Below are 19,124 nucleotides of genomic sequence, written 5' to 3'. Positions count from 1 at the left end.
GGCCTCAAACTGCCTCATGTAGCCCCGTTTGTAAAAAGCTATCCATAAACCTGCTCCCAGGGAGCAGCATGGAAATATATTCAGGAGATTTTAACCACTGTCCTTCTAGTCATACCCCACCCCATGTGCCTTTGAGCCACTGCATCATCTGTGTTTTTTAACAACCTATCACTGACAACAGACAGGCTATCTCCTCGGGCAAAGAAAACAAAACCTGTCCTTTCCAAACAAGCTGTAACTGAATACATGTACTCAAGCTCTGCATGTAAGTACAAATTCAAAGTGCTTTACTCAAGTATTACAATTTATTTTATATTATTTACCAGATTCTTTTTACACCACCACAGCTTGCCTAAAAATGGTACGTTTTCTGATTTCTGGTTTTCTGATCCCTGCAAACCTGGACACTCACCAGTATGCATTTAGAGCCAACAGATCCACAGATGATGCCACACCCACTGCCCTCCTCTCAGTCCTCACACATATAGATATGTTTTGATTATCTATCAGATCTGATATTTAGCTTTTTTTCCCCCAATAATCAGAATGTATTTTTTTTAAAATCAATTGCAGATAAAATACATTTGATTTTAAATTATCTAATTTTTGCTTATATTGTTGAAATGACATTTCATAATAATAAGGAGCCAGTGGGAGGAATTTGGGGTTCAGCGTCTTGCTCAAGGACACCTAAACTTGGGGATAAACAGGGGATCAAACTACTGAACTTTCAGTACACCACCCTCTCTACTGTCTGAGCCACAGCAGCCCTCAAACTAAAAGATTAAGTCTTCCTGAGCTATATAAACTATATAAACTTCCAATTGGATTAAGAAAACAGACTATGAGTTCATGAAAAGTGGATTTTAAGTGATCTGAGTGGTTCTCAGAAAATAGTCATGCTATAAATGTATGATGATGTTAAAGAATATGATGCATTTCTGTAGATTCAACCACCACAAGTGAATAATTGCAGCTAGAAACTGAGAAGTATAGAAGTATAGTTTGTGGTAGAGGTAAGTGGATATTTGGGTGCTGGAGGTACTTTTGAATACTTCTCCCACTGTGTCTGGCAGCCGGTCCATTAAAGTAAGCTAACGCCACTGTAGGCTCTAATGACTGTCATTAAAGAAGATAATTGTAAGGTTGACAACTGATTAGCATCCAAATGTTGACAGTTGCTTTCTCGTTACCATCAATCCTTCACATTTAAAATTAAAATTATAATATAAAAATATTCCTATTTCTATTTCAGAAGCATCCTCATCTAAATCCCTACAGTGCTGCCTCACTTATCATTAAGTCTTTATGATTATTATTGAATGACTGACTTTTGAAATAGATGGATGTTAGGGATTCGCCCCATTTGACTTTGCTCTTTGTGTGGCTCTATGATTTCGCTTCGAAAATGTAATATTTTCTTTCATTCATCTTCTTATTCAGAGGACTTTTCCACCACGTTGTTCCAGCTTGTACAATTGTTCCATTCGGCGAAAATAAGCAGCATGCTGGAATTGCACATAGCCATATAGGTTTGCTGTGCTAATTTGATTAAACATAAATCAAAGTAGGACTTTGGCTTAACACCTCGGATCATTATGGTTTTGAATTTGGATTTTGACCCAGGGACACTACAAATATTAAGAACGAAATCATGAGTTAAAACTTTGATCAAATACTCATCTAGCTTCGGATCTTTTACTTCTCTTTGTTGATCTTTCATCATGTAAAGCAATCACAGGCCAAATTGTAATAAAGCCTGACCAACCTTTAGGATGATATCCTATCGGGGAAACCTTGCCAAACGAAATTACAATTCATTTGAAGTTTACCTTTAAAAAAATAATTTGCTGTTCGGCATCTTTACCTATCAAAGTTTAGTGCAGTCAGTACTTTCATGGTAGAATAAAACTTAACATGTGGCAGTTTGTGGTGTCATGAATTAACATAACTTTGCTTCATGTGAACACATTATAAACAACACAATGAGAAATAGTAAAACTCTTGGAACTAGATTTTGACACAAGGCCTCTATATGAAGTGCATGAGGCTATTTTGTCCACGGACTGATGTCACTGAGCACAAAGTGACATCATGGTTCGCTTTGTCCAAAGTTTCAACCCTAAAACTGACTATCACATAAGAAAAAGAAGGGAAGTATCAAAGCTAATGGTCTTATTTGATTGTCTAAGTTTACAATTTCTCATAACTCAGCAACTCAGAAGAAGTGATGATTATTTAAAGGGAGCCTGGGGACATTCACCATGGGCGTCAAAGAAGTAGCCTATATTGGTGAAATTGCTTAACATATTTTTGAAATGACACATTTACTGTCAATAAAACATTGTCTTCTTTCAAATATTACTGTAAATGTGAAATCAGTTAAACTGTGTTTTCAAAAAGCTACTAAATGTTAGCAGAATAGATGCCGCTACAGCAATGCCACGACAAACATGAAATCCAGCAGTGTACTAATTTAAATTTATTGCAGCTGTTTTCGCAAAAGCTTAGGTTTTCTCATGATGTACCAACTCTGAAAATCTGGCTTTTTGTTCGGGACTCTATGATGTTGCAGTTAGAAGATCAATACTTTGTTGAAACGGCATGTGTGTTCACAAACAAGAGACCAACAACTGCAATTTGCATTTCAGTGAACCACATGGAAATCAGACAGTAATCCATTCTGCTTGTTGTTTGGCAGAGGACATCAGTTGAGTCGACGGTCCTTCAGTGTGGCTCAGGACACAACTAAAAGAGTGCGGTCTGAGTGATCCTGTGTCCTGGATGTGACCTGTACTTAAAGCTTGTGTTGGGATCACTCTGGACGTATGTTGATGCCGGGGCTGAACAGCCTCAGATGGACTGGTGATGTAGTTTCGAAATTACACACATTTGCATAATCCCGGCTTCAGGATAATTTAATTAGGGACATGGAGCAGATGTAATTTCATGGATTTTAAGCAAAAAATAATCAAACTTTTGAAAACAGGTCCGGAGGGGAAACTTTTACGGCTTGACGCGCAAATCAGTTCGCAGACAAACGCGTTTGAGTAAAAAGCGAGCCTTTGAAATGTGTTGCAGGCGAATTCAAACGTGGCTGCACGTGGAAATCAGTACAGTATGTGAATAAGCTCTTCCCACTGGTGATTATGAGCGACAGATGCTTTGTAAAAATACTTTTTGTTATTTCCATTTGTATTGAATTTTCAATTTTGCCAATCTTTTATAGCACAAAAAAAAAAAAACAAGTGGTCCAGGCGTTCACGCATCTCCTCACAATCTGGGATCGTGGCACAGACCATGTTGAACGTGGGAAATAGAAAAGAAAAACATAGTGAAAAATAAGCACGAGAAACTAAAAATCATGAAAAGGAACATGTGGAGGTTACAAAGCTCAGTACATAAAGGAAAAGTTTGACACTTTGACTGGAGAATCTGTAATGAGTTCCAATCAATCTTTATAGTAGTCTATGAAAGATCCCAGAGCACTGTCCCCTCATCCACACTACTTTTTAGTCTGTAAGCGTCGACTCATAGGAGAAATCTCAACCACTGTGTTTATACAGTTTTTGGCTCATTTCTGGAATTTGGGGATGTACACAGGAGTGTGCTGAGCCTGACCAGCCACTCAGAATGTTACTACTACTTCAACCTTTAAATGTTGTCACTGATGCACACATGTTTTGTTTAATATTAAACTGGTGGCACATCAGGCAGCAAAAACATAATAAGGGTCCTTTTTTTTGGAGACATATATGCCCACATTTTGTGACTGGAAATTAGGCCATTGGCTGTTTGTCACGCGTCCCCATTGTCGTCACACTCAATGGAGACATCCATTCACCTGATTTTACGCTGTGTGTGTGTGTGTGTGTGTGTGTGTGTGTGCGTGTGTGTGAGGGAGAGAGAGAGAGAGAGAGAGAGGGAGAGGGAGGGAGAGAGAGCAGATGTGCGACAGCAGCTCTTCTTCTTCAAGTTTGCAGCTCGCAGGGAGCGCCAGGATCCATCTATTTTCACGTTGACATTTTCATGCCGAGGCTGTAGAGAAGAAGTGAGTGTCAAAGACGCGCAGAGGAACAAAACATCCTGGATTTTGCGCGCACCATCCCCACCACCGTCACCCTTCGATGAAGGATACAGCGAAGAAGACAGATAAGCGGATGGAAATGTGTCGCAAAGGAGGACAGGAGAAATTCGTTCTCCTCATCCTTTATCTTCATCTGTGGCACAGAGTAAGTGGTTTTTTTTGTTTGTTTGTTTGTTTCATTCCATGCTTTGTTTAATTTTTAATTTTTTTTTTTTTATCATGTAGTCTTCCTCTCGGGTTTATCCTCGACCAACTGATTCAAAGCAGCTCAAAGTGCAGCTGAAGTTGACCCTTCTGCTGCAGCGCTTTACACGCGAATAAACCCCCTAATTGGGAGGCGTTTGACTTAATTGCAGCCTAATGACATTTTTATTGCAATGCTAATACCATTATTATGCTCTGTCCTCCTCTGGCCCCTCGGAGCAAACGCTGCACTTGGGCAGCAAATGTTCTCATTAAGCTGCTGGCGTTAATTAGCGGTTATCAGGGCTCGCGACCTGCGCGAGCGATAAAATAAGCAGGGAGGGTAAGAAATAAGAAAAAAAGAATTTAAAAAAAGACGATGTGTGACCGGTGCAGATGGTGTCTTATATAGTCTGCAAGGTTTGAGCATGAATTTGCGCAAAGCATGAGGGGAAAAGAATTGACTTTAATTGTTTGTCGTGAATGTTATTCTGAGGGCAAAATCTCAACCCAGCGAGTTTTAATTAACAGATAGATTAAAAATGAGCATTGGGCACTTTTTTCTCTAACATCGGAGAGGATTTCATAACAGAAGTGGACTCCTCGTCGACGCACAAAAAAAAAAAAGAAGGGGGGGAAGAAGCGATCTATCCAAAGAGGTGTGTCCGCTCATGCCTGATGTGCGTCCTCCCAGCAACCAGCCGCCAGCGTTGGATTGTTTGCGTGCCCGCGTGTCTGCTTCTCTTTGGAGATAACTAAAGTTCCCCTCGTGTTCACAGGTCAAGGCGATTCACCCGGACTGCGACATCATCGCTCAGCACCGGAGGGCTCGGGAGGTCTGCAGCCAGGCGAGGAGGAGCGAGGCGCAGAACCAGAGCGACCACAGCGGTGCGTTCATGTTGCTGCTTTGTGTTATTGGGAGGCGCACTGCGAGAGGTTTTTAATAGACAGGCATGTGGGCTCAACTAAAGAAAAAAAAAAAAGAAAAGAAAAAAAGAAAAAAGAAAAAGCAATTGGTAAAAAAGGAGGAAAAGAAACAGAAAGGCAGAAATCAATCAGGATGAACTTCATGTGGGATGTTTTGGAGAGTTTGATTTGCCTCTTAGATGTTTGGTTGTCCTCTGTGGTATGCTTTTGTAGCTCAGCTGAAGAGCGCACGCACGCACGCACAGACACACACACACACACACACACACACACACACACACACACACACACACACAAGATATTAGGTGTAATACATGCCGTAAAAACTCACGTGACCTCACAGACAGCGGTTAGAATACAGTGAAAATGTTTGTCTTTGACTTTATAGAAAGTGCTTAAATTACAATTGTTTAATTTGGAGTCACACAAAATGCCATAGTTCCCAGGTTTCAGTTGTGTTTCAGTGTTTGTATGTATTAGTAATAAGTCGATTTGTTTTAAAGTGTCACAGTATAGAGAAAAAAGGTCTGTCAAATTGTCTCAGAGCCCAGGTTGATGCCTTCGAATCGCTTTGTTTCGTCCTCACAATAGTCCACACTCATCAGATATTCACTTAAAGGTGCTGCTTGTAAAGAAAGTTGAATAATGACACTATGTGTTTATTGTGTTACACCTCAAAACTAAATGTTTCTTACAAACATCACCTTTAACTATCATGCATGTCAAAGCAAAAGCAGCAAATTCTTACGTTTCAGAAGCTGGAACTGCAGAGTGTTTGACATTTTTGCCAGATAAATGTCTAAAAAGATGAATAGAATAGAATAGAATATCTTGATTGTCAACTGGAAATCAAAGCAGCTGCAGATCAATTTTCAAGAAAGAACTGTTTAATTTCAGCCCTTTTAAATGACCATGATGACCAACAACACAGAAGTGTAAATCTTTAGATATATACAGTGTATTAGGTGTCGATATTCATGTAACTAAGGAAAGTTATAGAAACAGTGGCAGTCGGCTGGAGGTGGATCAGTGGGTGGTAAAAGGTTAACTGCCTTTAATAGAAATAGCAGCGGAACAGACTTGATGCACATAAAGAGACAGTGAGAGACAAAAACAGATGCAACACGTCACATTTGTCATGACATGGTCTTACATGAGAAACGGGCGAGGCCGTCGCAAAGACCTGGCTACCGCTGATGGCCCGGCTACTGTCCAAAGCGAAAAAAACAACCATAAGAATCCCAATTTCAAAGACAAACCTGATATCTGCATGATGAAAAGAGAGATTTTGTGAGATCTAGTGGAAGGAATGCTGTTTTCTAGTCCCGGTGGTAAAGGGGAACACATTTCAGCATAGAAACAGACTTTGACACAACACTGGAGCGCTTTCCCGTGAAGTGATTGCTCGTCGGTATCAATCACTCACCGTCTTCATCTCCTTTGCCTCCCTCCATCAGCGTGGTGGTCCTTCTTTTTCCAGTCTAGTTCTCACAGTTACTCCAGGTGTTCCACCGTTACCTGTTGCTAGTCGAGGAAAACAACTTCAGCTTCCTTCCTTCCTGTTTTGGTTGCGCAGTGACAGACATAATGCAACATTTATTTGTCTGGTAAATATCGCGCTCTGAAGGCCAAACATTACAGTGAAAGTGAGGTTTATAGGGAACCAATCTATATGTGGATGGTCTTCAGACATCACACTGCGCAATCAGCATTAACTTCAGAAGGATAAGATCAGCAAAAACAGAGTTGTCTGTTGCCAGTAGACCTGAATACTGATTCAACATCCTGAATATTTCTGCTCGTGTCAGTCGATGGGTTAAAGATGCAGTAATTTCACTCCCAGCAGCAGAACAGCGGTGCGACACCCCTTTAATTCCTGTAAGGGACAATTGACCTTGTTGAGGTAGAGGGCTGCTAATTCTCCGAAGAGTCTTAGACTCAGTATGATGAATGAGATCTCTTTAATACACACGGCGTGGAGCGAAGACCTGAAATGTTCTCTCCAGTCTTCCAAATGTTACCGACATAAATACAACAGAGTAGGGGTTAAATACTTTTACAACAGTTGTTAATCATTTCTTCCCCAAACAATGACTCCCAGATGTTTGTGACGGTCATGCCTTCCCCAGGACTGCGACCCTTTGAGACAGTAAATGTCATACTATATTATATCCTGTCAATACCCCAGGCAGAGAGCACTGCCCCTCATGTGACCTTCTGACCCTTACACTTAAGGTGAAAAAGGGAATTCAAAACTGTTTGATTTCCCACTTCGGCTCGTGGAATCATTAAAGCTTCTTGTCTTATTTTGAAAAGATTGAGCTGGCAGAGAATGGCTGAAATCTGTTGTGAGCGCGGACCAAGTGTTATTACACCATGTAGGCTATTAGACTGATCTAATACCCACTCTGACACCTGTGCTTCCCCCTGGTGAGGGTTCACCTGCTTGTCCTTCCAATCTGACTTGTTGACTTCATTATATACTAATGAAGCCGGCGTCTCCCAGAGGGCTGCGCTGCATGTCACTGTGATGCGCTGCGCCACGAAAGCCGAGCTCTTCTCCACGTCATCAGAAACGGCCCCAGAATAACATCACTCTGACAACTCTCCTCCCCCCCGTGAGAATGATGAACTTTACCATTTTCAGACTAATTTGATCTTAATTACCCCCAATGACTCTGAACACAGGAGCGACACAACACTTAGGTGTTGTTGTTATCCGCTGCTCATTACGTAGATGAAAGTCGGCTGATGGATTTCACTGTCGCAGGAGGTGTGTTTCTGCGTCCATCAGTGTGCTTCCAGCCATGCAGGAGATTTGTAATCGTGTCGAGGTGGGGAGTCATGCAGAGTTTAAGTCTCACCTTTGTGAGATAATCATCAGTGTCGTCATTGACTGACACCTGGAGGTAATGGGCCCATGCAGACGTCATAGGATGCTGTGAAACGTTTGGCTAGCAGCCAAAAATCAGCCAGCTACTGTTGAGAATCGTCTTGCTTAATAGTTTAGTGTGTAATATAAATAGTGACAGAGTGTCAGGAGTTCTGAGGGGCCTAGGTGACGTCTTCATACAGTTCATTTTGTCTAAACAACAATCCCAAACACAAAGCTATTCAGTTAAAATAGTATAAAATGGAGAAAGGCAAAAACCCCTCTGATTGAGAACCTGGAATAGCAAAATATTTGTCATTTTCAGCCAAGCAGATGAAAGCGATTATATAACATAACTCCACAACTGTCGGATGGATTGGTACAGATGGTCATGGTGCCCAGTGGGTTAATCCCTCCGACTGTAGTGTCCCCATGACTTTTCATCTCGCTCCATCATTAAGCTAATGTTTAATTTGCCCTGTACTTTGATTATACTCTCCTCGCCTGTACTTTGTGTTTAGTGCTAATTAGCGAACATTAACATGCTAACGTGCTACACGAAGGTGATGATCACAGTAAACGTTACTTTATACCTGCTGATTATCAGCATGGTGCCCTTGTCATTGTAAGCGTGTTAGCCTCAGGTGCAGCACAGCTGTAGACTCTTAATCTTGTGTAAAACGTTTTATATTTCCTGCGATACAAGTGTGGGTTTTTATTTATTTTTTGGACATTAGGACAACCGCTGGATGAAAAAAAAAATATATTTTGCCTAAAAGTATAGCTTCACAGAGCAGATTATATGTAAGTTAAACAACTAACTGATCCAGTATTTAAATTGATGCTAATGGTCAGACTTTACTTTACTACATAAAAAAAAAACACTTTGAAGTGTCATTTTTTAGAAGTACACACACATTTAAATAGTGTATAACACATTTTAATGCAGTTATAAGCTGATATATGGATATATTCTGTGTTTATCAACTGACTTACATCATCATTCAGAGTTAAAGGTGTTGACAACTGCAGAAACAAACAAACAAACAAACAAACAAAAAATACCCTATATTCATGTTCAATTGCATTATGATGTATTATAAACCATTTATTACATGTTTTATACTGCTTCTTACACTATAGTGTTACTGTGCTGATCAACCTTCTTTGACTGACAAACTGATGTATTGACTGACTGATTACATTTTGGAAAATGTTTAGAAATTTGATTCTGAAGGTTTTTATGATTTTTACCAAACTGAACAGGTGTTTTTTTTTTATGTAAGTAGTTTCTGCAAAGCAGGTTCTCCTCACGCACTTTCTTTCGTTCTGGTAAGAAATAAAAAAGTCGTCCAGTTCCTCCCTCAGGAAGCACTCACTCGGCGTCCAAAATAATTTAAATGACATTATTAATCCTAAGTGAGCTGAACATTCAACTGGCAAAGTGTATAACCTCCCATAGAGCCTGAGAACAGAGCATTGCTCAGCGGGTGACAAAAACTTTTAATTAATCTAAAAGAAAATGTTTGAAATTAATCATCAATCTCTGGAAATGACAGACAGGAATCACAAAATAATGGTTTTCTCCACATGGTAGTTTAAAGTACCCCCCCTGTTATTAAGCCTCAACACAAAGATGTCTGTCCCAGCGAACAGTATAAGTTTCCATAATTGTGGAGTGACTTTTGTGACACGGATGAATGGGGACAAATTTTTCTTTTAACGTACTGTAGATCATATGATTGTGCCTCTTTCTGTAGTGACTCTAAACTGGGGCTAAAAATGAAATCCTTTCATAATCAGCGCATCACAGTTGTCACATCACTCTCAGTGTCTGTATGACTCAAATCCAGAGATCTGAATTTCAACATCTCAGAGCGGGAACTCTCTCATGGGAATATTATTCCACTGCTTGGCTTTCATTCGCACTTTGAAGTAAACTGATCTGTAAGAGCAGTCCAACTAACATCTTGTAGAAAACAACCTAGATAGAAACTCAGGCTCAGCTACAGTACAAAGGACCTGGCTGGTACCAAAATGTCGAAGGTAGCATTTTCAGAGCAAAACGCAAAAATAGGAAACAAGACATGGAGCCTGAAGCTGCACTGGCAGCTCTGACAGGCTGCTAACATCAGCACGCTAGCATGCGTACACAATGTCAACGCTACAGGTCTGGTTATACAAGAGAAGAAGTAATTTTCTAGGAAGATGTCTGAAGCCAAAAGTGTTAAATAATTAATTTTTTAAAACACACGGTGATGATCCGCCTTGTGTCCTGGTTATTTACTGTTATTTCTAATCCGTCGATGTGGACAAATGAACAGTAATAGGACCAGCATGTAGCATAACAACGTAGCAGCTTCTCCTATTAGCACACCAATCAGCGGAGGGGCTAACAACACATGACACTCCCGCACCTGCTCCACCCTGCAGCGTCTGAATGTAGCCTAACTATGCTGCGATGAATCCATGCAGCTGTCCGTGGTGCTGTTCTAGCAGAAGGATTTGTGTTTTTGCAATCGTCTCTGAATATTTAATTGTCGAGTTTTTTGGGTATTTACAGAAATTTAACTGTAAACTTTGGAAAGGTGCGAGAGGGAGGGGTTTTCAAAGCTGTCCAACCATCCATCAAGCTCTTCCGATGGAGTATACAGGATGTTTTAGTCTTTGCCATGTTAACCACATTAGTTTAGCATGTTGCCATGCTAACATTGGCTGAGTACCATAAAATACAGTCGAGGCTGATGGGAATGTCACTTGGTTTGAGGGTGTTTTGTCGTTAATTAAAGTAAAGGGCAAATTATAATGAGCGATGGATAAAGAGTTTAATACAAGTCGTCCTCTTGTGTGCTGCAAATTTAATAAAAATCCATCCAATAGTCGCAACAGTCTTGACGAATGTGTTGGACTGACCAGCTGACTGATCAACAGACCAACATTATTGATAAGCTAAATCATCATGATCATCATGTCGGATTTAATTTCTGCCAGAGTAGATGTTAAATCTGCATTTTGCTGCCATTCGCCACCAACGTGAGACAGAACGAAACCATCCTCGTGATGTACTTTGTAATATTGCTTTTGTTGAGCACCAAACTGGGAGACATTTATCCAGAAGTACCAGCTTTGTCCTTAAAATTAAAGGCAACACACAGACGTTGACTTCAAAACGCCCACATTCATTATCTATACGAGCCCACGTTCTGTCAGCGCGTCCCTTCATGTCAGTGTGCGACAACTCTCTCCTCCACCCACTGAAGCGACCGTAAATGTGTCAAAATCTCCACCGTAAAAATTGAAATAGTATTTGGAAGCGGTTCCCTCTGTTGAGTAGATGCTTCGCTTTTCCTATTAGGATTTCGATTAGGATTAAACGGATGTGGGTAAACCTGAAGATGATCCTCCTACATGCAACATGCTTAAAAAGATGTTCCCCTCTAACCAGAATTGAAATTTTTGAGGCAAACATCCAATTTTGGCATTAACCACAGTGGGAATAAGAAACCTCGATGTTTGAGAGTAAAAGCTGTTAATCCCTGATACCAACTACCTCAGCGCAGCTACGGAGCCCCTGAGTAAAGAAACTGTACCTCCTCCTAAGCTAAACCCCAGCAGATAGTTAACTGCAAGTGTCCTTTATTTACAGGCCTACTTTGCTGCCAGGCATAATCATCTTATTCACAATGGATTTTCTTACAACAAGGCTCACTTGACAGGAGGCAGACTGAAATGCATTGTTTGTTGGAAGTGATTAATTGCGGCTTAGTGCGGATGGAAGCTCACAACAAGGAGGAAATCTTTGTTATTTTTGTAGGGGCTTAGTGCGGACGCGGCCACACCAACACTTTCAAGTTAGCCCTGACGATGACAGGAATCCACCTTTTTCCGCAGCAGACATGTTTGCCTTTGATAGCAGGAAAAGCAAGAGGTGCATTTCAGATTAAATGTCTGCCAGAGAGCAGAAACCCGAGACTTAAATGTAAAGCAGTCATTATTTATGGTCTTCTCCTTCTGTAACATGTCTGAATAGCTTTGTTCAAAATTGGGTACAATCTTTTCCAGAGCACCAGTTTGTCTTTACTAAAATTACTTTTGTGTTATCCTGACATCAATATTTCACATTTTAATGTCACACTCCTCTAGCTCTCCCAAACAAACAATTTCTTTTCTGAGATCTGATAAGGCATCTGGGTGGTTTTTCGGATACAAACTACAGCAATGTGTTTGTCTTGTGCTGACTGAAGCCAAGTCCCCCCCCCCCCGGCAGAGTCTATAGCCGATTAGCACCGCTTGAGTAATGAAGCCAAAACAAAAGAATTTGAATGAGGGAGTGGTTCCGATAACAACAGCAAATTAGTGGTATGACTACCGACAGCTTCATACATATACCACGCTCAGTAGTAAAACAGATAACAAAAAACGTATATAATTACTGTGCAAATTGATGAGCTGAAGATGCTGATTGATGTACGTCTTTGGAAGATTTTACCCATCATAATAGCAAACTTACCTGAATATCTCAGCTGAATTTTCTACACTAAAGAAGCACTATGTAGTTTTGGAGAAGAAATTCAACCTCAGTATTACTGAGGTAATAATACAAACACAGAAATATATTTTTTTTTCTAGAACTGAATAAACAAGCTGATCTGAGAGGAAAATAAGGTCCTCAGAACACAGTTTGAGGCTAGAAAGGTGGCAGGGTCCACCGCACACAAATAAAGTAAAACAGTATAAGAATTGGATTGTCCTTTAAAGTCAGTTCATTTATTCAGTTTATTCAGCTATGACTATGAAGAGTTTCTCTATTTAGTTTTGTTTACTTCTTTTTTTCTGATCAGAATTTCCTCCCCAGAGCTACATTAGAATCAGAATCAGAATTGTTTTTGTTCCAGATGCTCTGTGCAAAGTAGAATAGAAATATAGCATGAATGAAACAAGAGATAAAGATAAAGGTATAAATGAAATAGTAAAGTAGACAATAAAAGTGCCCCTTTAAGCTTTAAGGATATGATATGCAACCTTTCTCCCTTTGAAATGTCTAGAAAAAAGGATTCTACCCTTGTTGCATAATTTGTTGAGTTGTGTACTTACATTATCCCAAATGTTTTCAACAATGTTCAAACCAAGAAAAACCCCTAACTTAATGGTGTGTTTCATTTAGTCGCCTGCTGCTGTAAGTTCTGGGCAAAAAATAAATGACACATCAGAGAGTGAGGGAAGAAAGCGGCAAATGTGACCAAAGACTTTAAAACTTGACCTTTACAATCTATTAATAGAGTTTGATTGACAATTGATGTCTATGTGACTGCTTTTAAAACTGTCATCAGTCAAAAAGTATATAGGTTATCAATTACAATAATTAAATGCAGCTACATTTGAAACATAAACTGTCTTGGTAGCATAAGAGGATATGTGCACTGGAAGTCTTTTAACGTACATTTTTAAAAAAACCTGCAGGACCTGCTTGGTGCTCGAGTTTGAAAGCTGCACAGCTCATAGCGCCAACTCTGAGATGACAACTCACTGAGCAAAGTGACAGACCTGAGATCTGAGAGTGTCTCAACACAATCCCTCTGCCCCTCCTGGATCCTCGGCTTCAGGAATATCAGTCTGAGTCACACTGACAGCAGTATAGGGGAGACGCTGACGTGAATCATTCTCACAGGTCGTCCGTGAATAATTGCACACTGTTGCCCCACTATCGTTTGGTTGGAGGTGACTTCGTTTGCATCCGACTTTCTCATTGGATGCGAGTGGTTGGTTTTGTGAGATATAGGGAAGTGCAGGCGTAGGAGTGGATAATGGATTTGATACGCTGACTTTGTGTGAATGACAAAGGTATCAGATTGCTGCTCTCATATTACCTGGAGTGCAGACACTCCATGAAAAGGCCCAACATGAGGTTGCATAGATTTGAATAATAAAGTATTTGCTACCATTAGAATTGACTTCCGACAGCAACATCTTCTTGATTTGAGTTACGCTAGCCGTGAAGCACTAAAGATGGCAATGTCAGTCTGGCTTTCTACTTTGGTCCAGACTGAAAATCATCAACTACAAGATTAACATGAAACAACCATTCATGGTTCCCAGAAGGATGTATTCTGTACCAGCTTTGGTGATCTGACTTCATCAGAACAATGTATTACCAGCAGGTCAAAGCTTTCAGTCATCCAGAATATGATCTTGTAATATGGAGTGAACTCAGTTGAATGATTATGATTTATTTGGGTAAAATAGACAAAGGAGAGTTTCCTAATGCTATTGTGTTGAAGATTGTTTCACTAAAAGTTAAAACTAGATCGTTTTTATTAGTTCCTTCCTCAGTTTTTGTTAGATATTGTTTCAAAAACCTGAGATGAGGAGCAGATTAGATGGATTAACACAACATTTTGCGCAGCCATTCCTGGTCCCCAGATGAGGAGTCCTGCAGTCTAGTTAAATAGTTTGGTTTGTGAGCAGTTGCTTTCAAACCTGTCTCTGACTGTACATGGTTGCTTTCAGCTACTTGCTAACAGCAGCATGCCAACATGTTTTTTTTTAAATTTTTTGGTGGGGGGGGGGATTTATATGTCTTTATTGATAGGGCAAATTGAGAGAGATGACAGTGCAAAGGGCCTCAGGCCACTGCAGTGAGGGCAAAGTCGCTGTACGTGTACTGAGCTGATGGGTGCTCTGGAGGCAAATTTTTTGATGATCAGGGGATCACAACAGTCAGCATGATTTACTCTCTGGGGACCATGAATGTCTTTACAATATTTGACAGCAGTCTATTAGCTGTAGAGATGTTTCAACCTGGATCACAGTGCAGGAACAGCATTGTTAGCGTGGCTTTAAAAATACAAACTCTGTTTCTCAGATCTCTTCTGCTCATTTTCACATCTTGGCTCACTCAACACTTCATAGTATATGATGTCATAATAACTCAAATGTGACTTAACTTGCACCATCCTCACATATGTAATACTGCCACTTTCGTGCGCTCAACATGCAAAAAAAACCTTCCCATCTAGTGGGCTGCCATCCTTTGTTACCTCACCATGACTGCTGAAGACCAAAAATACATTTTCAAACTCTACTCTTGTTATAAAGACATCATGACAGCCACGTTACTTTCCAGTAGATGAGTCACAGCATCTTAATCAAATTTACATATTAAGGGTTTGAATATTACACTAAGTGACATTATTGGTTAATTTATTTCCCTGAGTGTGTTTTGAAAACATTCAGATTTAATTTGGGACCCATTCCAATTAACAAAATGTTAAATTTATGGATGAATGAACACAATGAAACAAATGACTCCACCGCAGCACTAAAAGTGGTTCACAGTCATCCTGCAGAGTGAAGAGTCCTAGTTTAATGTACTGGTTGTGTTTATGCTTTAGTCAGAAACCACTGATCCTCGAAATCTGAAGAGTTTATATACTTTTTTAGAGAAGAGATTTCCTGCTGAATATGTATTTGACACTTGTTTTGGTCTCACTTCAGCCTTGGGGAGACATGAAAAACTGTTTGAGAAAAAAGATTCCTCAGTGCCGTTGATGTCCCTCTGCTGATTCAGATGGCTGCAGATACTTTCAGCACACCACACACCAGACTTATCACAGTGATTAATATACATCTGAGTGGACTAACGCACTCTGTCCATTCGTTTCTCTGTCAAAACTGTCACTTCGCCTCCTGAGACCATATACTGGTTAGTAATCTCAGATTCATCTGCAGCCTGGACGATAGATGGAAAAACCTGGTGTGTGTGACATGAAACAAAAGCTTTTACTGCAATCCATCTACAGACGAGGCACGTCCAGCTCTGCTGGAGTGTGGATAAGACCTGTCTGCTGGTTTAGATTTATTAGGCATGGATTAATAGAAATATCCTCTCCGGTTACATGAGAAGAAGTTGTCTGACTAGGTAATCAGGTCACCTGTATATACTGTAGTTTGAGTGGGTGAATCCATGTCAGTGAATGTGTGGTGCAATGTTTCAATTACTTTTTCAATACATACAGTTTAAGAAAAGGAAGCGTGTGATGCTGTGAGAAACTCATCATTCTTTTGCTGGAGAGCAGGACATTTTTTTAATTTATAGAGCCTGTCAGCAACACTGAGAAGCCCTTGACTGATTCATAAATAGAACAGAATCTGTTTTTCCTTTGATATTTTGATGCATTCACAGGCGCACAGTAATGCTGCTATACTTTAATAAAGGGAACAGTCTTTTTAAGCTGCTTACCTGAATGCATAAACAAGCTGCTCCATGTTATAAGCAGAAAATATTCCAGCCTGACAGTGGCGGACTCAGGATTTGCCTAAGTTACACATGTAATGGAGAACACTGTAAATAAAATGGGGCCATTGGGAAGTCAAGATGTCTTCTGAGCTGCCTGCCTACCTCCTCATTCACACTACCCCAGGCGGTGCAATGTTTACCATATAAAACATCTTAGTTCAGCGAATTATAACATGTTACCATAGCACTCAACACAAGCTGAGGCTGATGGGATATTATACATTTCGAGGGAATATGTTCATAAACATTTACATAAAGTAGTTTTGAATTAATTGGCTTTATTGGCATGACATTTGTTATAAGTTGCAAAAGCACAATTACAATTAAGACAATGAGAGAATAAATTTAAGATAATACAATTGCCAAATCTACTCACAGATCAGCTGTGAGAAAGGCTGGTCTACATAGAATGGCATGGAAAAAAAAATTGAATAAAAAAATTAAAATTACCTGGTGACAGCAAGTAGAAAATGGTACTAGTGCATTTCCAAATGACTATCTACTGGTTGTTGCTGTGGCAGGCTGTCCGCAAACCGATTACCTCAGAATTACTTTTAACTAATAAGTAAAGTAAACCTTGAAACTTACATTTAAAATTGTATGAGTTGAAATGCTTTAACAGGTTAAGAATGATCAGTCCAATTAATTTGGTAATTCTTGGTTGGTTTATTTGATTTCAAGTTAGATCTCCTTGTCAGGTTTTACAGTGTATGAGAAAGCCAACCCTCCACATCTTTTCTCCCTTTGTGCGAGACTCAGAAATTCAGCGCAATTCTTTCGGTCAAATTTTGGTAAGAGTTCCTCTTTGATATATTTTGACACTCGAAAGTGTATTTCTATCTCTGCAGCGCCCTCATCACAGCGGCAGCACAGCGGGTCTTCTCTGTCTTCCCTCCCCCGTCTTTCAGTCCATGAAATAATTGTCAAGGTACTTGTATCAGGGACCAAAGTGGTGATCCTTCTGACAGAAAGAAACAGCTATCTGCAGAGAACACAACAGCATTTCAGAAAACTTGTTTGTGACAGCCTCAGCTCCGTTGACAGAGCAAGCCGACTGATATTAATGTGATGAGACGGACAGAAAGCTTGAACCCCACAAATCAAATTCAGAGAATCCAAACACAAGAAAAGTGTGAACAGGAAATCACTATGATCATATTCTTGTTTTAGTCGCTGTGTTTGGACGGATTCAGCTGCCGAGGGAAAGACACAGACATATCTTGAAAAACTAAAAGGTCATCAGAATAACAATTGATCACAACCTTTCCTTCTAGACAACGAAATGTGGCCGAAATCAAGTTTCCTGACACATGGATGCAGCTCGGGGAACTGACATTACCCTCAATAAAACCCTGAAGGAGCACAGATGTCAGCCGGTTATATTTTGAAGAGGACTTCAGAGGATATTTGGTAGAGATGAGCTGTGATATGACTCTCCGTTTCAAATCTAAGGCAACATCAAAATATCCACATTGACTATTTGATCTGTAGAGTCCCTTTGCAGTCTCTATGAATGAATCATCATACACATGTTAATTCATGCTATTGTCCATCTGCTTCTTAAGACCGTCTTTTGAAATATTCATTTCAATATGAAGAATGTGGAAATGTGGAGTATGGATATGGAAATGCATCTTTATTTAACTTTTTTTAAACTTTGAACACTTTGACAGTGTTCATCTGGAAAAATGAAGCTGGATGAAATGACAATTGATATTTATTCAAATTGACACTGCGCTGTGTGTCAGACGCTCTTAGTGCAAACCCACTGGGAGGTAACGCTGCATCTTTAAGCAGCGTTTAACTCACTGATGTGGTTTTCCTGGCTGCACGTAAACTTGCGTATAAAATTATGTAACCAGTCCTATAAGATTAAAGGCAGCGTTTCTCTGTGAACTCGGTCATAAGTGAACATTGTGAGTTGAGGAAAATGAATACAGACCTAAAAGGCAAGTGAATGTTATGTTTCCAGGCAATGATGGATTGATGTTTATTGTAAGTTTTAATTTGGGGAATGTTGCAGTCTCATCGGTCCACCACAGATCCGATGCAGCTTTGCTGTATCCGACTTTTTCCACCTCCAGTACAATTTCCACCGTTTCCTCTCACACACTTATTAACTGACCCTCCTGCTCCATCTGTTTGTGCTTACAGGATGTAGAACAGAGTGGGACGACATCGGGTGCTGGCAGAGAGCTGAAGTCGGACAGGTGGTCAACTTATCCTGCAATGAAGTCTTCCAGCATTTCTCCAGCAGTCAAGGTTGGTTACCACGTCAAACACAGGAAAGAATACCTCATTAATTAAAATACAAACAGTAATGTCAAAGTCTCATTCTCTCTCATGGTGCACTGATGCTCCACTACTAACTATATTTATCTGTACTGTATAATCTGCCGTGCTGATGCGGGGCGGAAGTCACTCTGATGAAGGAGCACGGGATGAATTATTCATGTGTGTTTGTTGGCGAGAATCTATATTATGCTCTGAAAAGTTCTTGGCAGGAGAAATGACGTTAAATCTTATCTTCAGGGCACACACGTCATAGTCTGACATCCTCTCGGGCTGTTAATTTGTTTTTCCCGAAAGATAGTGCTGATGACTCGGAGAGAGACATATTCTGAAGTTTGAATAGTGTGGTCATGGCAGTGTTGTTGAGCTAAAAGGTTTTTTTATATATTTTGATATTATTTTTTTATATATATTTTGTGAAAGTTTTTTTAAGCACGCATATTTTGATATGGGTGTTATTTATTCAG

At 40.0% G+C, this 19,124-nt stretch overlaps 1 protein-coding gene across 2 annotated transcripts in view; it reads left to right on the top strand.

Moving 5' to 3' along the window:
• The first annotated feature begins 3,968 nt into the window (after positions 1-3,968).
• LOC119011518 (vasoactive intestinal polypeptide receptor 1-like) overlaps positions 3,969-19,124 on the top strand; it is a 37,112-nt gene continuing 21,956 nt past the window's right edge. For both annotated transcript variants that reach the window (XR_005072209.1, XM_037084708.1), the window contains exons 1-3: positions 3,969-4,232; positions 5,050-5,158; positions 18,520-18,627. Coding sequence is in view for 1 of the 2 variants with exons in the window: in XM_037084708.1 (XP_036940603.1) it covers positions 4,128-4,232; positions 5,050-5,158; positions 18,520-18,627 (322 nt within the window). In the remaining variant the exon portion in view is untranslated. The remainder of the gene's footprint in view (positions 4,233-5,049; positions 5,159-18,519; positions 18,628-19,124) is intronic.

The sequence above is a fragment of the Acanthopagrus latus genome, chromosome 21, assembly GCF_904848185.1.
Source record: "Acanthopagrus latus isolate v.2019 chromosome 21, fAcaLat1.1, whole genome shotgun sequence".
Classification (NCBI taxonomy): Eukaryota; Metazoa; Chordata; class Actinopteri; order Spariformes; family Sparidae; genus Acanthopagrus; species Acanthopagrus latus.
This window is presented reverse-complemented; position numbering and strand designations above follow the sequence as displayed.